Source organism: Schistocerca piceifrons, chromosome 9 (assembly GCF_021461385.2).
Source record: "Schistocerca piceifrons isolate TAMUIC-IGC-003096 chromosome 9, iqSchPice1.1, whole genome shotgun sequence".
In the NCBI taxonomy this organism is placed as follows: domain Eukaryota; kingdom Metazoa; phylum Arthropoda; class Insecta; order Orthoptera; family Acrididae; genus Schistocerca; species Schistocerca piceifrons.
In genome coordinates, this window is record NC_060146.1 from 48,299,569 (window position 1) to 48,319,490 (window position 19,922).

Below are 19,922 nucleotides of genomic sequence, written 5' to 3' on the forward strand. Positions count from 1 at the left end.
CTATGGAACACAATGGGTGAATCAACAGTTAGTATAATACAAGCCTACACAATGAATAAATGTAAAGAGACCTCATAGTAGATGGAATAATTAAGAATAATTAGTAAGAATAACAAGGCACAAGCTTAATAAGTGTAGTAGTAGTGCATTCACTTGCATTTCACTTTACTTTAGATTTGTTTGACAGTGCCTAGTAAAAGAAATTGCAAAACAATCCAAACTGCTAGCAAAAAACAATTTTCTAAATGTTCAGGTAAACTAAAATTTGTGAGCTACGAACAGGAATTTGTACGGAACTGAAACTTTTAACTTGTCCCTGAGATGTGTTCAGGTAGCACAATTTGGAGCCATTGTTCCTGAAAGGTAGATAGTGGGCTCAGATTCTGAGCTGGCATACTGTATTAAAATGGAATGTTCCAGCTCTAAAGAGGAAATGCACGTCATTTTAGTAATTAAAAGTTCCTACAAAGCAGTAGGATTCTGCTGTTTTGACATTGAATTCATGATGGAGCGGAGTTCAAATCCATGTGTCAGAATTTAAAGTTAGATTTTTCCATGATTTACCTAGAAATAATAAATGTGACATTCAGCTGAATGAACCATGGTTTATTTCCTACTTCACACTTGTCTGACCAAACAAGCATTCTACTCTAATGATACTGATCATAATTGTGAGCTGTTCTTTTCTAATGTTCCTTCTTTCATAAAGTTTGGAGCAAACATTCATATGACATAATTGGTTTTATTGGGTGATACAGAACAAGCCATTCACTTCAGTTTTACTGTGCTCGAGCCATCCTTGTTGCTTACATCAGCTGTGATGGACTTGCAGGAGGAGGTGAGCTTGGCCGTCACAGACATCCATGCACTGCACACAATGCTTGTGTCAGTGACAGCTATTTTTCTTTCTGCCAATTGTGGAGTCTGCAACTGGCCGTGGTTTCTTGCTCACAGGCTGATCCTAAGTCCTGAAATGACTAGTCTGCTTTTGATCTAGGTGGATGCCCACACTTCCCATCTTTCCCACACCTCCCCTGGGTTGTTGGAGTGGTGGTACAGACGGAGTGTCCCCTGCATTGGTATCTTTCTCTGTATAGTAGTCCATATCCATCTCCATTGTAATAAGCTGTGTCGTATTGGTCATATGGGACCACCAGAAAAGTAAACCTGGTTGGTAAATGATATGCCACCCCCTTTGGTTGATTAAATGCCTCTTTAACCATTTTGCACACCCATGCTGCACCTGTGGCTATGGAACGAAATGAAGCACACTCCAATAAACCACTTGGCACATCGGAGGTGCTAATGTTGCCCACCCTGTTGTGTGCAAATCTGAAGTTGCATCTGCAGTCGTGAGCACATCATATGATACCATCACACCTCAGGCCTTTTCAGATATTTCATAAACGGTGATACAACGTTTGTGCTGTGAGTACTGTTTCATAGTCATGGCAATGTGAAAACCAAAATATCAGCCAGCTGATTCATGATTTACACAGTTTGTTTTTACTTTCATGTTAGATGTTTGCTGTTATTATATTAACTACAGAGCATATGCTTATATGGTATATTGAAAAAGTGAGTAGACCTATACCTCCATGTGTACTGGACTTCAGACTGCTGGGAACTATGTTCTAGCATGTTATAACTTAATGTTGTGAAGTGGGTATCAACATCCCAGAATGCTTGAAATTAATAAAAATTTTAATAGCCAAAAGCAGAACGCTCACATTCAATAATGTTTAAATAATTTGTAGAACACTTCCTACATGAGTTTTTAAATGGACATCATGAACAATTCCACAATCGGTCTCATCTAGCAGTAGCTAATCAATCAGTCACTTTTAGTCTCCATCAGTTATATACACATAGTCAGAAAAGTCATTAGTTGCCATTTGTACAACTAGGTTAGGCTTAGAGTGACTTCATGTGGGTTACTTTGTAAGATTATTGAACAATGTGAACTGCAAGCTGACCACCATTGGAGGGTTATAAAAAGAAGTGCAAATTGACTGTGATTTAAATATCGGCTGTGCCAACTTTTCTACTGAAATTTCCCACTGTAATTTATTATATCATTGATATACAGAGAGGACAAGAAGTGAGGCAAGCAGGACAGCAATATGACAATGATTAAGTACCTGTACTTTAATTTTTTTATTTATCCATACATGCTTCAGAACCAAAGCTTTTTGTCTCAGGTTACAAGTTTCAAATGAGACTTTTCATCATTGCCTATTGAAGCAGTTTCATTCAGGATGAGGATACTGTTAAATATGTGGAAATGGGAAATGCTCTAAAGTAAAAAAAGGAAAACTACAATGTTATGAAAAGTTAGATTGCTATTCTCTATATAGCAGAGATATTGAGTCATACACAGGCACAACCAAAAGACTAATAAACATGTAAGATTTTGGCCAGAAGGCCTTCTTCCGTAATAGAAAACAAACACACACACACACACACACACACACACACACACACACACACACACACTGGCTGCCAGAGTCAGACTGATTCAGTAGCTAGACACAGTGGTCATGTGTGTGTGTGTGATGTTGACTCAACATCTCCACTATATGGTGGGTAGTGATCTATCCTATTCATAATGCTGTCTTTATTCCATTCTGCGTTTTCCATTAAAAGAAACCTAATACACTTCAGTTTTGAAAGAATCTGTTTCATTGTCAATCCATGATAAAATTTCTCTATTTTCAAAACACACTTACGTACAAAAACATGGTCACATAGGTTAGTTTCAAAGATATTTATTTATTTATTAGTTTCTTTCTCCATTGTACCATCTGTGATAATTTCGCAAAGGACAATTTGTGTGATCTTTCTAAACAAATCATGTTTGCATTATACATAAATTTGACAAAGAAAGTTAAAAATAAAAAATGAGTATCTACATAATTGTCTAGTCTTGCATTATATTAAACTGTACTTATATTTTGTAGTTCTTGAAGGTTTTTCCATTTTTACTAAGAAACTCATCCAAACTTTAAAATGACCTTCCCAGAAGAAATTGCCTCAGAGGCTCACTAAATGTGGACTTCTCAAATCTACTTTTAATATGTGGTAGAGGGAGAACACTGTAAACTTTTTGTACCAGTGTACTGCACACCCTTCTGCATCATTATTAGGATTTTACAATCATTGTGAAAATAATGCTATATTCTTGTAATGACTTCATGATAATCACTATTTCATTTATATAACTCAATATTTTTACATATGAAATGCACAAGTGAAAGTATATATTGAGAAGTAGTTGTAAGAATTTTTAGTTTCTGGAAAATGTTTCTATAACTAGACCTACAGTCTACACTACTCATTACTCTTACAACACAGTTTTGGGCCAAGTATATTTTCTTTGCAAGTGATTGGTTTCCCCAAACTATAGTTCCATATATCACTGGAGAATGGAAATACCAGAAGTATGCTGCTTTCATAGTGTTTAATTTGTCATTCTCAGAGATTACAGTATGGCAAAAATTGATGAGCTGAGTTCATTGTGAAGATGTAATATTTGAGGAGACCAGTTAACTCTACAGTCAATCATAACACCAGGAAACTTCACAGGTTCAACTCTTTGTACTTACAAGTAGTTCTGCTTCACTGATATTCTACACTGCTGCCAAGAGCATCACAATTTTCTATGATTAATGATGTAAATCATAACAAAATGAAGCAATGAAGGTTTCTTATTTAGTACTTTTACAGAAAGAGAGAGAGAGAGAGAGAGAGACAGAAACTGATTGTAGAAGAGATGGAAGACGTGTGAGGGTTGTTTGAAAAGTTCTCGGAATCACCACAAGAGGTCACTGCTAGTACAACAACTTGTTCATGTGATATTCATTGGACTGTTGCGTGTAAACACGTGCCATGTCAGTGGTCTTGGAAGAGAACTGTGGTAATGACATGGCTCTGTTGTTGTTTCTAGAATACACTGGGGGACTCTGCTCCTTCACATTCAGCTGTTGCCAAGTAACAAATGAATTTAAATTTGGCCAGGAGAGCTTTGATGATGATTCGTGCAGTGGTCGGCCAAGATGTGTCACTATTCCATAAATCATTGCAAAAGTGCACAAAATGGTCATGGAGGATCACCGACTGAAATTGTGTGAAATTGCTCACATTTGCCAGATGTCATCTGAAGGGGTATATCACATTTTAACTGAAGAATTAGAAATGAAAAGATTATCTGCAAGATGGGTGCCGCGACTCTTGATGCTGGATCAAAAACAACAATGTGTGGCCCACTTTAGGAGAAACGAACAAGACCACAGATTAACTATGGGTGCACTACTATACCCCAGAGACAAAACATGTCAAATCAGTGGAAACACATTCTTTGCCACCAAAGAAAGCAAAGACAATTCCTTCGGCAGGAAAGGTCATGGCATCAGTGTTCTGGGATGGGAAGGGGATTCTGTAGTAAATTATCTCCCCACTAGGCACACAGTTACTGGAGAATACTATGCTAACCTCCTGGACAAATTACAACAAAAGATATACGAAAAAGGCCAGATTTACCCAGAAAGAAAGTCATGTTCCATCAAGACAATGTGTGCCCGCACACATGTGCCATCACCATGGCAAAATTACACGAACTAAGGTATGAATTGTTGCCAGCCAGCCAGCCTTATTCACCTGATATGACTCTGTCAGACTCCCATCTCCTCCCAAAACTGAATTTTTTTTCTTGATGGACAAAGATTTACTTCAGGCAAAGAATTGATAGCCTGAGTCCACAACTATTTTGCAGGCCTGGAGGAAACTCATTTTCGAGATGGGATCAATGCACTGGAACATAGTTGGACCAAGTGCATTAATCTACCAGGAAACTACATTGAAAAATAAAAAAAAGTTTCAGTGATATAAGTACTTTTTTTCTATTCTGTTCCAAGAACTTTTCAAACCACCCTTATAGTTTTGAGAATGCCAGAGTATTCATTGGCTGTCTGTCACTTAGCATGTAATGTGGTGGTGTTTGAAAATTTCCAGATAATCTACAGTTTCCAATCAGAATGCTGTTGAAAACCTGTCACACAGTGTCCCACATGATATTCTACAAGGCAATGGCAGCCCCAGCACTTCTCTATGGCAGCAACACATGGATCACGGCGGGCAACAATAAAAGCCAAATTCATGGCCAAGAAGTGAAGTTCCTGAGAGGACTTAAAGTTTGTTGCAAATGGAATAGAATTATCTAAACAGAAATGTCTCACACATGTCTGTTGAATGGGCAGTGAGCAGCTACCAACCAGATGGCAAAAAATTCTTGATAAGACCAAGGAGTACATGAGCTGATAAATGAGAGAGGACCTCTACCATTAACCCACAAAATAGTTGATGTGAGCATCTTTTATACTTTTGGATTAAAGGAGAGTGCTCATCAAAAAGCAGAAGCCTTTAGTCACCACTAGGAACATGCTATGACTTAATGCTTCTGCTTCTCAGTGAGTGGTCGACTTTGATCCAAAAGTATTTACATTCTACCATAACTTTCCTACAACATTTATATCCATTGTTTTCATTTTTCTGGTGGTGGACATGTTTGAAAATATACTGGATCAAGATGCTCCTATAAAACAACATTAAGCTGAAACTTTAACTTTTGTGGGAGATAACCCTCTCAGAAACTTTTTTCACATAATTTCTGTGTAATATCCACTACTTTCTGTGACACAATGTCTTATCTTAGACATATGTACCAAATAAAGTCAGAAAACCTGCAAGTTCAATTAGAACAAACAGAGAGGTCGAAACTTCCAGTATAGAGTAACTGTTGAAAGAGAATAAGGAATTGGTCCATCGTATGCTGGTCCCTGTAAAGGCTCGTGCACTCCAGTCCACAGGTATAAAGGTAGGCCTTTCATTTCCATGCCTACAACAGTAGCTGCTGAAAACGAATTTGGGGTTGTATGGTATTTGTGGTGTACATGTTGTGCCGCCACATTCTGTTTTCATGTTTCTGACATTTTTCTATAGAATTTACTTTGATCGCATACCCATCATTACAGTCAGTTTAAGATTTGGCACACTTTAGAGTAACACATTACAGCAGGTGCAAAAGCCAATTACACAAATCACAAGCACAGGAGACTATGATGTCTGTCCAGCTCTGCTTGCAGAGTGAGCGTCTAGGTTGAAACCACCACCAATGAAGCGTGGTTTTATGCGGACCTCGTTGCTTATGAGATGTGGGAATATATTGATTGCTCTTGCATCCTCTGCCATCTGTTCTTTTCTCTTCTGCTCCTTCCGCTTCTGTAAAAATTCAACTACTTCTTACACCAAAGACATAAAAATTCTGAAAATTACCATTTATTCAAGTTTCAAAAAGCTGCATTTTAATTGGAACTGCACATAAATACATCATCTCACTATTTTCTCAAAGTGGTGAACTCAGAGGTTTTGATGTTGGTTTTTTAATGCAAATGCCATATAGTAAAAATGTATTAGTTGTTGGTCTTGAAGAAGCTGCAGAACTGGACTGCAGGTAGTGTAATCTCAGATTTGCAGAACAGCACTGTTGTGATCAACAGGCATTTAAATCTATCACATTATTGTATTTTTAGTAAGACTGAATACTATTATATGGTCATTTTACCATCTCAAAGAGGGTGGACTGAAATATGTGCACAAATTTAACATGAATTCAAAGTGATGCAGCAGGTAAACAGATGTTAGAGTCTGTTGTGATTTTTCCTGATCTATTGTCCTTCAAATTGTAGGAAGTAACTCCATGAACACTGAGGTGGTGCTGAAGACTCCAGATAGCTAATTGGACATTTCTCTTCCCTTGTCTGACTGATGCTTTGTTGGTGACCACATTCAGTGTGTGTGCCCACATGCTAACTTGAAGCTGAGAACTGATTCAGTGAGTGCACGACTGGCAAAGGTAGTATGTACTCTTTTGAATTAAGCCTCGCCTGTTTATGTGGTATTTTTTCCACTTCATTTGTTGTTAGCCCTCTGTGTTCATGGAAATTTAATTTCTCATCTATGTGTATGCGAAGATATTGTGTAACATGTGCTCATTTGGTACTTGGGTCACCTATTTTAATTGAAGGGTCTCTTTGGAATGATCCTTTCAGAAATGTGTGTATCGTTTTGTTTTCAGCTATTCTGAGTTTGTTGTTTAGACACCATTGTGTAATTGTTTGTAGTATTCCTCTGGCTTTCTCTTCTAGCTTGGCTCTGTTGCTTGTAGTGACTGCAAGTAATAGGTCATCTGCGTAAGTGACAATTCTGATCTGTCATCCCCACCTAGAAATTGTAATAGGGGCTTGATAGGAGGGGTTTGATTGTAATGTCCCAGAAGATGGGGCCTTGAGGACAGCCTGTGGTAATTCTTTTAATTATTTTCTGGCTATCCATCTGACATTTGACAACTAGGTCTTTACAACTGCTTAGGAAACTGTTGTACAGTGATCGCGGTACCTCCAGATGTCTTAGCCTTTGAAACTTTGCCAGCCGCCAGAGGTTATCAAATGCCCCGACAGTGTCAGTCACTTTTGCCATGGTGTATTTCTGCATTTCAGTATTAACTATGTGTAGGGCATGGTTGCTGGCATCATCTTTTGATTTGCTGTTACTGAAGATGAACTGGTGTTAGATCATGCCCCTGAGAGCTCTGCGAGTTTGCAAGCATTTACAAAGTAGCTTCTATTGAATCTTTGCTGTTGTGTTTATTACTTATTAGACATTTTGGCCTGATTTCTTAACAATGACTGCTTTGAAGGTTTTCCATACTGCGGGTATGCTGCCCAGCCATAAGACATTTTTCAGTAATGTTGTTAGGAACAGGTTGATCTGTGGTGCTAATTTTTTTCGGTGTTTCCATGTGGATACCATCTGGTCCAGGTGCTCTGTCGTTTTTGAACTCTGAGATGGCTAGCGCAACCTCTTCTTGTGCAAAATGGCAGGTGAAAGTTTCAGTGTTGAATGGTGTATGTAGGTCTTCTCTTTGTGTTGTATGATATTGTGTGTCTGTATCAATGATGTCATCAGGGAGCAGTTTGTACAACAGAAACTCCACTGTATTCCTCCATCCCTTCATCATCGTGCCATCATCCTGCCTTAGCATTCCAAGAACTAGTGTGGTTTTTATCTTCTCTGTCAGTATTTTGTATTGTCCCCCCATATATTTTGCTCTGTTTGTGCTGTTACAAATCACCACCATTATTGTTCAGGCTTGTTGTACAGGATCTGTCTGTATAAGTCTTGTGCATACCTATATGCTTCATGTCTTATGCATCTGTTCCATCTAGTATCACACCTTGATATAATTTCCATTTGAGTCTGGTATCTCGTTTGAGTCTCATGAGTTCATTGGTCCATAGTGTTGGTGAGCATTTTGCATTCTTTACCAACGGTATTGATGTGTTTGAGCATGTTTATTTATTTTATTTTATTTTACACATCTAGTTCTATAGGACCAAATTGAGGAGCAAATCTCCACGGTCATGGAACATGTCATTACATGAGATTACAACATAAAAGTAATAACACATAAAATAAAATGTTTATGAATCCCAAAAAAGACAAGCCATAAGTTTATGTAAACACGATCAGTACTATAACACAGGAATCAGCTTAATTTTTCAAGGACTCCTCAACAGAATAGATGGAGTGACAGCAAAATGTGGTGCCAGTGCCATAAAACCTGGACCATGGAGCAATTGAAGAAAGTCATTTGGTCAGGTGAGTCTTGTTTCACACTGTTTCCAACTTCTGGTGGGATTTACATCCCAAAAGCGAAGCATGCCAGTAGTTTAGCGATGATTCGAGCAGCCTTACCATGGAATTTCATGTACCCCATGGTTACTGTGCAACACTGCAGTAGTTTCAAGGAGTACATGATCATTTTGACTGATCACGTCAAATACCATGGTACAATGTCTGTTCTCCAATGGTGATACTCTGTTCTAAGACAACAAAGCCCTGTTAACACAGTTTGAATTACCTAGGGCTAGTGTTTTTTTTTTTTTTTTTTTTTCCCTGCAGGAAGATTAGCAGTCACATTTCCTCTGACCACTGCAGTCACCAGATATCAATATTATTGAGCCTTTGTGGTCTACATTGGAGGGGAGGGTGCATCATCGCTACCCACCTCCATCATTATAATCTCAAATCGCCACTATTTTCTAGGAAGAGTGGTGTAAAATTCTCTTGAAAAACATGCAGGACCAGTACTTATCAATTCCAAGATGAAGTTGTTTTGAATGCCAACAGTTGTCCTACACTGTATAGCCATGGTAATGCATTGTCTTTTTGGTGTTTCCATGTTTCTGTTCATCTCCTGTATATCTGATGTGACATACCTCCAGCAACCTAAAAAGGGCATTTTGAATTCATGACTTGTAGAATTCCTGCTGCATTGCATCCCAAAGGAAGACCAACACATTATCAAGCAGGTAGTTATAATGTTTTCATTCATCACTGTTGATAAGAAAAACATGATGTCCCAGTAGAGCCCCTTGTGAAACATCACAGGCGAGTATGGCTTCATTTAATAAGTACTGAGAGATTATTTTAGTGTTGTTGTCCACAAATGGTATGCTCACTCTGTACCTATGGTTGTTTAGAAACGACTGAGTTCACTCGTTTGATAAGCCCCTAATGCTGTACTTTCCAAGTTTTCTAGGAAGGATGATGTGGCCAACAAAGTGAAATGCTTAGTTAAGTGTAGGGATACACCTGTTGAAATTTACTATCTGTGAGGCTTTTAACATTGTATCTACAATCTTAAATCAGTCTTTATCAACTTTTGGCTATATCTTTTGGGAAACTACAGAGTTCAAAATGTTGGTCATGGCAGAAGTGAATGTTGTGCTTCTCACAGTCCACATAACATAATTTTTATTATTTATAATTTTTTATTATTTATTTGTCCCGTAGATCAAATCAGTACAATGGCTTGCACTACTGATATGGGATTTTTTTAAAAAAAAAAAAAAAAAAAAAAAAAAAAAAAAAAAAAAAAAAAAAAGGGGTAACTAGACTGAATTTCATTGAATACTGCTGCATACTGGCTTCCAAAGTTGATGGTGTCAACATCTGTACTAACATCAATGGAGAAGACTTAATTTTGATCAACAGTGTCAAAAATGAACTGGTACATATTGGTAATTGGCAGCTTTCTCTAATGAGACGTTTTTTGTTCAAACACATTTGGACTTCGACTTCCAGCAAGAAAGTTTTGGAGAACAAACAATCTGCATCCACTCCTGAAAAAATTTATAGCTTCAGGAGAATGCTACAATCTTGGCAGTGCTTTGAAGGCAGTCTCTGGGATCATTAATCCACTGAAAAATAACTGACCTGGTTTGCTAGTTAATTTCATACATTTAAACAATTACATTTTGTTCTTGCAACTGTTATTTGTCAGAGAAAGTAAGTGTGTTGATGTCTGTCTAGTCACGAGTATATATTCTTTGCAACCTTGATCTCTAATAAAAGTTATTGTAATCCTATACTATTATAGTATTATGATGAGTGATGGAAAGTCCAGTATAAGAGGTTCTCTGATTTGGTTGCTACTCCATGTACAGAGATCGCAGTCACTATTGTGTGAAGATAGTTTCTCTGGAGAAGATGAAAATTTCAACAAGGTAATGTCCCTTCTCTGCTGCTACAAGAGTCAGCAAGTGGTTGGAACAGCACAATTAGGACTCTGAAGCACTTTTGTCTGTCTCCAAATTTCTCAGATTTCAAAAAAATAGTACATATGTGAGGCTACCTTGGTTGTTACATTACCATACAAATATTTCAGTGTCTCAACAATTGTGGGTAGCTCTGCAAACAGTGTGTTTCCGGATACCTGTAGACACCTGTCAGCTTCTGACTCAGTCCCTTCTGTCTCATTTACCTGCTGGATACTAGTTTTTTTTTTATTTTTTTTATTTATTTTTTAATGTAATCTTACTTCCAATGTACTGTATGCTGAAATGACATTTAATACTTACCAACTCGTAGTACAGTTTTTTGAATTCATTCAATTCTTCCTTCATCAGCTCAACTTTATGCTTATACTCTTTTGCTTCATCTTTATACATCATCATTTCTGTTTCTAGGCACTGTGGAAAGAAGTGAGATACTACAATAAACATTACACGTGTTTAAAATAATTAACTTCACCAAGTGTAGCTATTCTTTTTCAAAAAACAATATTTTTCTATGAGAGATAGATCTGTAATGACAGCACTAATATTAACAATGGTAATAATTATAGCTGCATATCAAACAATAACTGAGGGAATTCCATCTCCCTTATTTTAATAGATAATGTATCTAAACAAATGAAAAAATAGTAATTGAATTATTAGTTTCTCCACATCTGAAAGATAATGGTGCTTCACAGCTGTATACAGCATTGATAAATAATTGTTCTAATTATTGAAAAGTTGTTTATTTTACTCCATGAGGAATTTCGTCTTACATATTGAAGACATTTTGTAGTGAAATCTGAGTAGGGCTTCAGTATTAAATTTGAAACCTGTCATGAACTAAAATAAAGAACTTTTTACCAACTGGAATGATTATTCATCGAGCAATGGTAATGTTACAATTATCAGGAACATTAATCAAATCTTAGTAATTATGAAGTGTGTTATGGAAGGAATGACATTTGGAAATAAATATCTGAAATTAAAATTAAGTGAATGTGGAAGAGAAGCAGACTTTTTAAGCTGATGGATTCAAGCACATGGAAGATATTTCTAAGTTAGGTTATGCATAGTATCCATTTATTTTCCACTTTCAGGCCAGAGAGGAAAAAAACATTCTATAATGAAGATACTGGTTGAAAATGTAAACTGGCTGAAATCAGTGTTGGTATCAAACATTATATCCAACAGATACACTGAAGTAAAACATGTGGCGCACATTGTGTGTCAACTTTCTCTTGACGCTGACTGCCACATCCTGCCGACCATCAGCTGAGCTGTTTCTTTTGACATAACAGCTCTTGATGGCATTGTTATGGTGTCAGTCAAGTCATATGTTGTAATGACCTATTACCTCTTAATTTAATTTATATTTCATGCACCGTTAATTTAAGCTGATGGTAAAGTTTCTACCGGAACTGTTGGATATCAAACGTACTCACTACTGAATAAATGCCATGAGGCACAAAGTAACATTGTGTTACTACTTGAAACATTTTATCATATGTTTTCTTATCCATACAGAGTTTGTGCTCAGCTCGGTAGTTTTCTTATTCCTCCAGTTTATTACCCTCAGTGATCTTATAGTGATGGAAGTCTTTCATTACAACATGTAGTTCTTGCCAACTTGGTAGTTTCCAAATTCCTCCAATGTCTTATTCTCAGTGGACCAAATCAGTAGTGACACATATTACTGAATATGTTTTCTCAGTCAGTCATGTTTTCTCTTGTGTAGGCTTTCACAGCCAGAGTCAGTCAACATAAAAGTTTTCTTGGTATGGTACCGCGTCATAATGTATAAAACTAATGCTGCTGGAGAAAAACCAACGTTTTGGCCACAGTTGTAGCGATCTTCTTCTGGGTCTACTGGCAGTAGTTTTATACATTATGATGTGGTACCATACCTAGAAAACTTTAATGTTGATGTTTTCTCTTGTGCATATAGCTCAAAGCCGTCTCAGGTTGATATGACAGCAATTGTAAGCCTCCAATCTCTTTCTTACATATAGGTTTTGCAGGCATCCTGTCAATTTAAATGTTGTGTGAAATGTAACAAACCAGTTTAGAAAGCACTTTCTACATCTGCAGCTATACTCTGCAAACCACTGTGAGGTGCGTGGCAAAGGGTACGTCCCATTGTGTCAGGTATTAGAGTTTCTTCCTGTTCCATTCACATATGGAGTGCAGGAAGAATGACTGTTTGAATGCCTCTGAGCATGCACTAATTATTCTAATCTTATCTTCACAATCCCTATGTGAGCAATGCATAGCAGGTTGTAGTATATTTCTAGAGTAATAATTCAAAGCTAGTTCTTGAAACTTTATTAATATACTTTTTTGGGACAGTTTACATTTATCTTCAACAAGCAGTTCTAGTTTTTTCATTATCTCTGTGACACTCCCACATGGATTAATCAAACCTGTGACCATTCGTGCTCCCCTTCTCTGTATATGTTCAACATTCCCTGTTAGTCCTATGTGGTACAGGTCCCACACACTTGAGCAATGTTCTAGAACCAGTCACACAAGTGATTTGTAAGCAATCTCCTTTGAAGATTGATTGCAGTTCCCCAGTATTCTACCATTAAACCGAAGTCTACCACCTACTTTACCCATGACTGGACCTATGTGATCATTCCATTTCATATCCCTACAAAGTGGTACACCCAGGAATTTGTATGGGTTGGCCAACAGTGACTCACTGAGGATACAATGGGATAGTGGTTGGCATTGAGGTCATTTTAAACAGATCGGTAACACAACTCTCAGTTCACTGAAGGCAAGTCATCACTCAAATTCCATTCAACAAGATAATTATAATGTCAGAACCAGTAATCTCTGTGTTTTGTGAATGATTAATATGTAAATGATTATGAAATAACACCATGCCAAACCTTTGAAACTCAGTTACTAGTATGAACATCTGAAATTTTTGTATTCTGTTTTAATTAAACCATAACTCTGTTATACTGCCTCACTCATTTTCAATTTATCAGCCAAAAAACTTGAAGCAGTGTTTGTAATAACATGAGAACTGCTATTATCCCTCTTCATAAATAATGTACTGGTATGTAAAAAAAATGCTAATTTCAAAATAATAATGAAACTCTCTGTAATAATGAAATGCAATACATGTAAACAAATCACCAAAAGAAATTTTCTGTGTTAAAGACAGAGTTACCGTTAATATCTTGCAAAAGCACTAATCAAATGTATATTGAAAACATGGTAGGAGTACTGTGCTTAATTTTGTTATTGTGTAACTAATGAAATTGTTAAGATCATTGTTTGGCCTTCATCTCTGATGTAAATTCAAGTGATGACATTGTTTTCTGGATGATTTGTTTGTCTGAAATTAATGTTTGTGATTGTTAACATTTCTGCACATATACTAATTAACTGCTATTATATAGAAGTGCAGGTAAACTTCTACAAACAGCATAGTGAACACCTTATTGTGGCCAAGATAGACACAAAGCCCACGCCTACTACAGTAGTACAAGTTTATATGCCAATTAGCTCTGCAGATGACGAAGAAATTGAAGAAACGTATGATGAAATGAAAGAAATTATTCAGATAGTGAAGGGAGACGAAAATTTAATAGTCATGGGTGACTGGAATTCGGTAGTAGGAAAAGGGAGAGAAGGAAACGTGGAGAAAAGACAACCACTTGTATGAATATCAAGAGCTCAGATGGAAACCCAGTTCTAAGCAAAGAAGGGAAAGCAGAAAGGTGGAAGGAGTATATAGAGGGTCTATACAAGGGCGATGTACTTGAGGACAATATTATGGAAATGGAAGAGGATTTGAGGACAATATTATGGAAATGGAAGAGGATGTAGATAAAGATGAAATGGGAGATACAATACTGCGTGAGGAGTTTGACAGAGCACTGAAAGACCTGAGTTGAAACAAGGCCCCGGGAGTAGACAATTCCATCAGAACTACTGACAGCCTTGGGAGAGCCAGTCTGACAAAACTGTACCATCTGTTGAGCAAGATGTATGAGATAGGCAAAATACCCTCAGACTTCAAGAAGAATATAATAATTCCAATCCCAAAGAAAGCAGGTGCTGACAGATGTGAAAATTACTGAACAATCAGTTTGATAAGTCATGGATGTAAAATACTAATGCTAACAGACGAATGGAAAAACTTTTAGAAGCCAACCTCGGAGAAGATTGGTTTGGATTCCGTAGAAATATTGGAACATGTGAGGCAATACTGACCCTACGACTTATCTTAGAAGCTAGATTATGGAAAGGCAAACCTACGTTTCTAGCATTTGTAGACTTAGAGAAAACTTTTGACAATGTTGACTGGAATACTCGCTTTCAAACTCTGGAGGTGGCAGGGGTAAAATACAGGGAGCAAAAGGCTATTTACAATTTGTACAGAAACCAGATGGCAGTTACAAGAGTCGAGGGACATGAAAGGGAAGCAGTGGTTGGGAAGGGAGTGAGACAGGGTTGTAACCTCTCCACGGTGTTATTCAATCCGTATATTGAGCAAGCAGTGAAGGAAACCAAAAAAAAATTTGGAGTAGGTATTAAAATCCATGGAGAAGAAATAAAAACTTTGAGGTTCGCCGATGACATTGTAATTCTGTCAGAGACAGCAAAGGACTTGGAAGAGCAGTTGAACGGAATGGACAGTGTCTTGAAAGGAGGATATATGATGAACATCAACAAAAGCAAAACGAGGATAATGGAATGTAGTCGAATGAAGTCGTGTGATGCTGAGGGTATTGGATTAGGAAAATAGACACTTAAAGTAGTAAAGGAGTTTTGTTATTTGGGGAGAAAAATAACTGATGATGGTCGAAGTAGAGAGGATATAAAATGTAGACTGGCAATGGCAAGGAAAGTGTTTCTGAAGAACAGAAATTTGTTAACATCGAGTATAGATTTATGTGTCAGGAAGTCATTTCTGAATGTATTTGTATGGAGTGTAGCCATGTACGGAAGTGAAACATGGACGATAAATAGTTTGGACAAGAAGAGAATAGAAGCTTTCGAAATGTGGTGCTACAGAAGAATGCTGAAGATTAGATGGGTAGATCATATAACTAATGAGGAGGTATTGAATAGGATTGGGGAGGAGATGAGTTTGTGGCACAACGTGACTAGAAGAAGGGATCGGTTGGTAAGACATATTCTGAGGCATCAAGGGATCACCAATTTGGTATTGGAGGGCAGCGTGGAGGGTAAAAATCATAGATGGAGACCAAGAGATGAATACACTAAACAGATACAGGAGGATGTAGGTTGCAGTAGGTGCTGGGAGATGAAAAAGCTTGCATAGGATAGAGTAGCATGGAGAGCTGCATCAAACCAGTCTCAGGACTGAAGACCACAATAACAACAACTAATTAAGTTGGTGAGATATTGTTTAATTGTAATAAACATTGTAATGTTAACAATGAAGTAATTGTTTGAAAGTATATAAGAGTGCAAGTTGATCAGATATTCACAATGTGCCAACCAAATCCTGTTTGTGTAAAGAATTCCAGGATATCGAATAAAAAGAAGTTAAGTAGCTGATTTACACCATGATTTACACCACATGTCTGATCTGTTTATATTTCATCGAGTCTAATTTGCAACATCTTACATCATTTTCATTGCCAAGAAATAAAATACATTTTGTTGAAGTTACATTGCATGTGTGCTAATAATAGATGGCATGAGTGACTTTGGTGGGAACTGAATTGAATTGAGAAAGTAGTGGAATCACCATTTAGTGAAAAAGAATCAAATGATATGATTTTATTCAAAGAGGAGTGAAGAAGCAAAGCAAATTGTGATTTGTATTGAGAATCGTATTCAGTCAGAGGAATCTACACAACAAATTTGAGCAAACATTTATACATAATGACATCCTGTAATGAATACTTTTTGATACAAATGTGTCTTGGCTGTATCTAGTACTTGAGGTAAAGATAAAGTCTGTGGTACAAGCCCGTGACTATGCTATTGGTCTGACTGTAGGTAGAATACAGCCGGTCTTCACTGCAGCAGTAGGAGGTGGCGAATCCAGTGGGCCAGCCTCTTCTTACCCCCAGGAAAGTACCCTGGCAGTCATTTGATAGCAGGCTGAGTGGACCTGGGGGCCATCTTCAAGGGGCTGCAATCAAGAAAAACCCCTGCCACCATCTGGGACTGAACCGAGGAACTGCATGGACATTATCTATTGCTCTACCCACTAGACCACCAGGGCCACTATATCAAACACATACAGCACAAAATTTAATCATTATTTTTAAAGCCCTAGTTTCTACATTGTTTCTTGTTACTACCACATGGGGTAGCACTTTATGGACCAAGGTTATGTTCTTGTGTCAGCGACACTGTTACACGAAGAAAAGCAAGTCCACTTGCTTAGATGATTACATGTTATCTGAAGAATCCATGCAAATTGGGTTTTAGAAGTTGAGATAATTGTTCTTCTGTGGCTTACTGCACCTGAATGTTTTGATTTACAATATTTTTTTTCACACACAACATGAGTAACCGTTTCCTTTGCAAACATGTTATCCACATCTCTGGGTATGTGGGTCCACATGTTTATGAGTACAGTCCTTGTACTCCTACACAGAATGCTGTAACCGTGGGTAAAATGGCGGAGGTAAGTCATAATATAGGTATGTCATTTTAGTTTATGCTTTCTACCTTTACACTCGTTTTTCTTTATAGTAATATAACAGGTAGGTCATTATTATTATTATTCTTTTGAATGGGCCAGCTAAGGACCACAGTATTCAACTTTTCAGCCTGGAGAGGGACTTGCCCAATTCTCTGGTAATGTTTCTCCCTTCTCTCCTTTGTCCAAAGGGCACCAGTCTTTTTATGGGGTGGTCTGTCCTGAAACCTCTTTTCTTTTAGTATCCTTCTGAGAAATGCTCAGTTTCTAATGTCACTTTCAGTTATGTTCAGTTCCTGGATGTCTTTCTTGATTTCTATCAGCCACGGTGTCATGGTCTTCCTGCTCTTCCGGTAGTTGAGAAGTCGATGGGTCAGTCTTGTTTGGTCCATCCTTGTGATATGTCCATAGAAAGTAGACATCTCTTCCTGCCTATATCTGTGACTTTCTCGGTATGATTGTATAGTTCCTGGTTTGATTGTCTTCTGTACTCACCATCTGTTTTGACTGGTCCCAGAATTTTTCTCAGGATCTTCCTCTCCTGAAACTCTAGTTTATCTGTCAAGACTTTCCTGTTCAGATTCAATCATTCTGAGGCATATAGGGCATCAGGGTGGATAACTGTTTGGTAGTGGTTTAGTTTGGAATTGCGAGATAGGCATTTCTCACTATAGATGTTCTTGGTTAATCGATATGCTAAATGTAACTTATTAATCCGAGTTGTTAGTGCTGTTCCTTCTGATAGATTAGGCTCCAAACATTCTCCTAGATACTTTAATCTGTCAACTTTCTCAATTTGACCTTGTTCCAACTGTAGTTCACTGGGAGTATTACTGATGTTGGTGAGGTATTTCTTCTTTCTAGTGACAATTGAAGTCCTCCTTTGGCTGCCTGGAGTTTCAGCATATTGAGCTGCTTTACTGCTACTTCCACTGAGCTTGCTATAAGTGCCAGATCATCTGTGAAAGCTAAACCGTCTACTACCAGTCCCTTCCGTTTTGTACTTCCATTTGTTTTTGCCATTCTCTGATCACCTTGTCCAGTGCACAGTTGAAGAGAAGAGGTGAAAGTCCATCTCCCTGTCTAACTCCTGTCTTTATCTCAAAGCTTTCTGAAAGTGTTCCCCTGAACTTTACTCATGATCTTGTATTACTCAGGGCCTTTTTGATAAGGGTGTGGGTTTTCTGGTCCAGGCCCATTTCCAGAAAAATAATAATTATTATTATTGTTTCAGTAATAATGGTTGGATATTATAAGAGAAACAATATTCGCCACTCATATTGTTCAGAGAGCATGGAGAATGCTATTGGCGCATTTAATACCAAGCGAATGGGCTGGTAGCATGCCTCAAAAATATTCAGTGTTTCTCAAGCTCCAGCTCCAGCAAACACTTCCAGCATGTCCAAAAACTGACATATTACAGTATTAAAGACTTTGAATCTCGGCTATTTGGACTGACACTGAATGATGTATGGAAACTGGCATTTGAATTAGCCAGGGGAATGAAATAGGCAATCGATTCAGCAAGCAGACATTGATGGCACGTAAATATCTATTTAATTTAACCAAACAAACAATAAGCATTTAACAGCCTACATGTAATTTGATAAACCACATTTTGGTGATGTTTTCATGTGATATTTGTAAATAAAAGTGAATCTCTATAGAAGATATAAGAGTACGTCGTTTTGCCCAAAGACGCTCATGACATGGCATTGTGTAAGCTTTCTAATAATACAAAGTAATAGTCATATAAGGCATAATGTTGTTTTCTTTCATGAATCACTGTGTAGATGAGAGTTGTTAATGTTAACATACAAAAAATAAGGCTTATAATTGTAACCACAGTACAATTTTTCTCTTATGATGTGTCATTTTAGGGCACTTTCCCCTAGTAAGAGATAAATAAAAGAGCTTTGTGACATTACATGCAGGTAAGTATGTGGCTCATTGGTTAAGTGGATAGCAGTAGAAATACAAATCCAAAGCTTAAAGTTTAAATCTTTCAGTCTTAGGATTTTTTTCCTTCACTTATTGGTTTTTCGGCAATGTATCCAAAAAATACCAAGTTGCACAGTCTTTCACAATTCACATTAAACTGTAAGTCCATTCATAACTGACTGGTTATGTAAATTCCAAACCAGAAGAAACCAAGAAGGCTCCACTAGCACCATACCTAGTAAATTTCTAATTTCAATTTGCCGCCGCTCATACCTCACCTGTCTTTCAACAACATCTTTGCCTCTGTACTTCCGCCTTGACTGACATCTCTGCCCAAACTCTTTGCCTTTACAAATGTCTGCTTGTGTCTGTGTATATGCGGAGGGATATGTGAGTGTGTGCGAGTGTATACCTGTCCTTTTTCCCCCCTAAGGTAAGTCTTTCCGCTCCCAGGATCGGAATGACTCCTTACCCTCTCCCTTAAAACCCACATCCTTTCGTCTTTCCCTCTCCTTCCCTCTTTCCTGATGAAGCAACGGTGGGTTGCAAAAGTCTGAATTTTGTGTGTGTGTTTGTGTTTGTTAGTGCCTCTGTGTCTCTATCAACATACCAACGCTTTCGTTTGGTAAGTTACATCATCTTTGTGTGTGTGTGTGTGT

General features: G+C 37.6%; 1 protein-coding gene across 1 annotated transcript in view; it reads right to left on the reverse strand.

The window, feature by feature from the left end:
• Positions 1 to 6,111: 6,111 nt before the first annotated feature.
• Positions 6,112 to 19,922, reverse strand: part of LOC124716692 (cilia- and flagella-associated protein 58-like) — a 145,668-nt gene continuing 131,857 nt past the window's right edge. The window contains exons 15-16 of the mRNA XM_047243232.1: positions 10,980 to 11,090; positions 6,112 to 6,276 (exon numbers count right to left, since the gene is read on the reverse strand). Coding sequence (XP_047099188.1) covers positions 6,112 to 6,276; positions 10,980 to 11,090 — 276 coding nt within the window. The remainder of the gene's footprint in view (positions 6,277 to 10,979; positions 11,091 to 19,922) is intronic.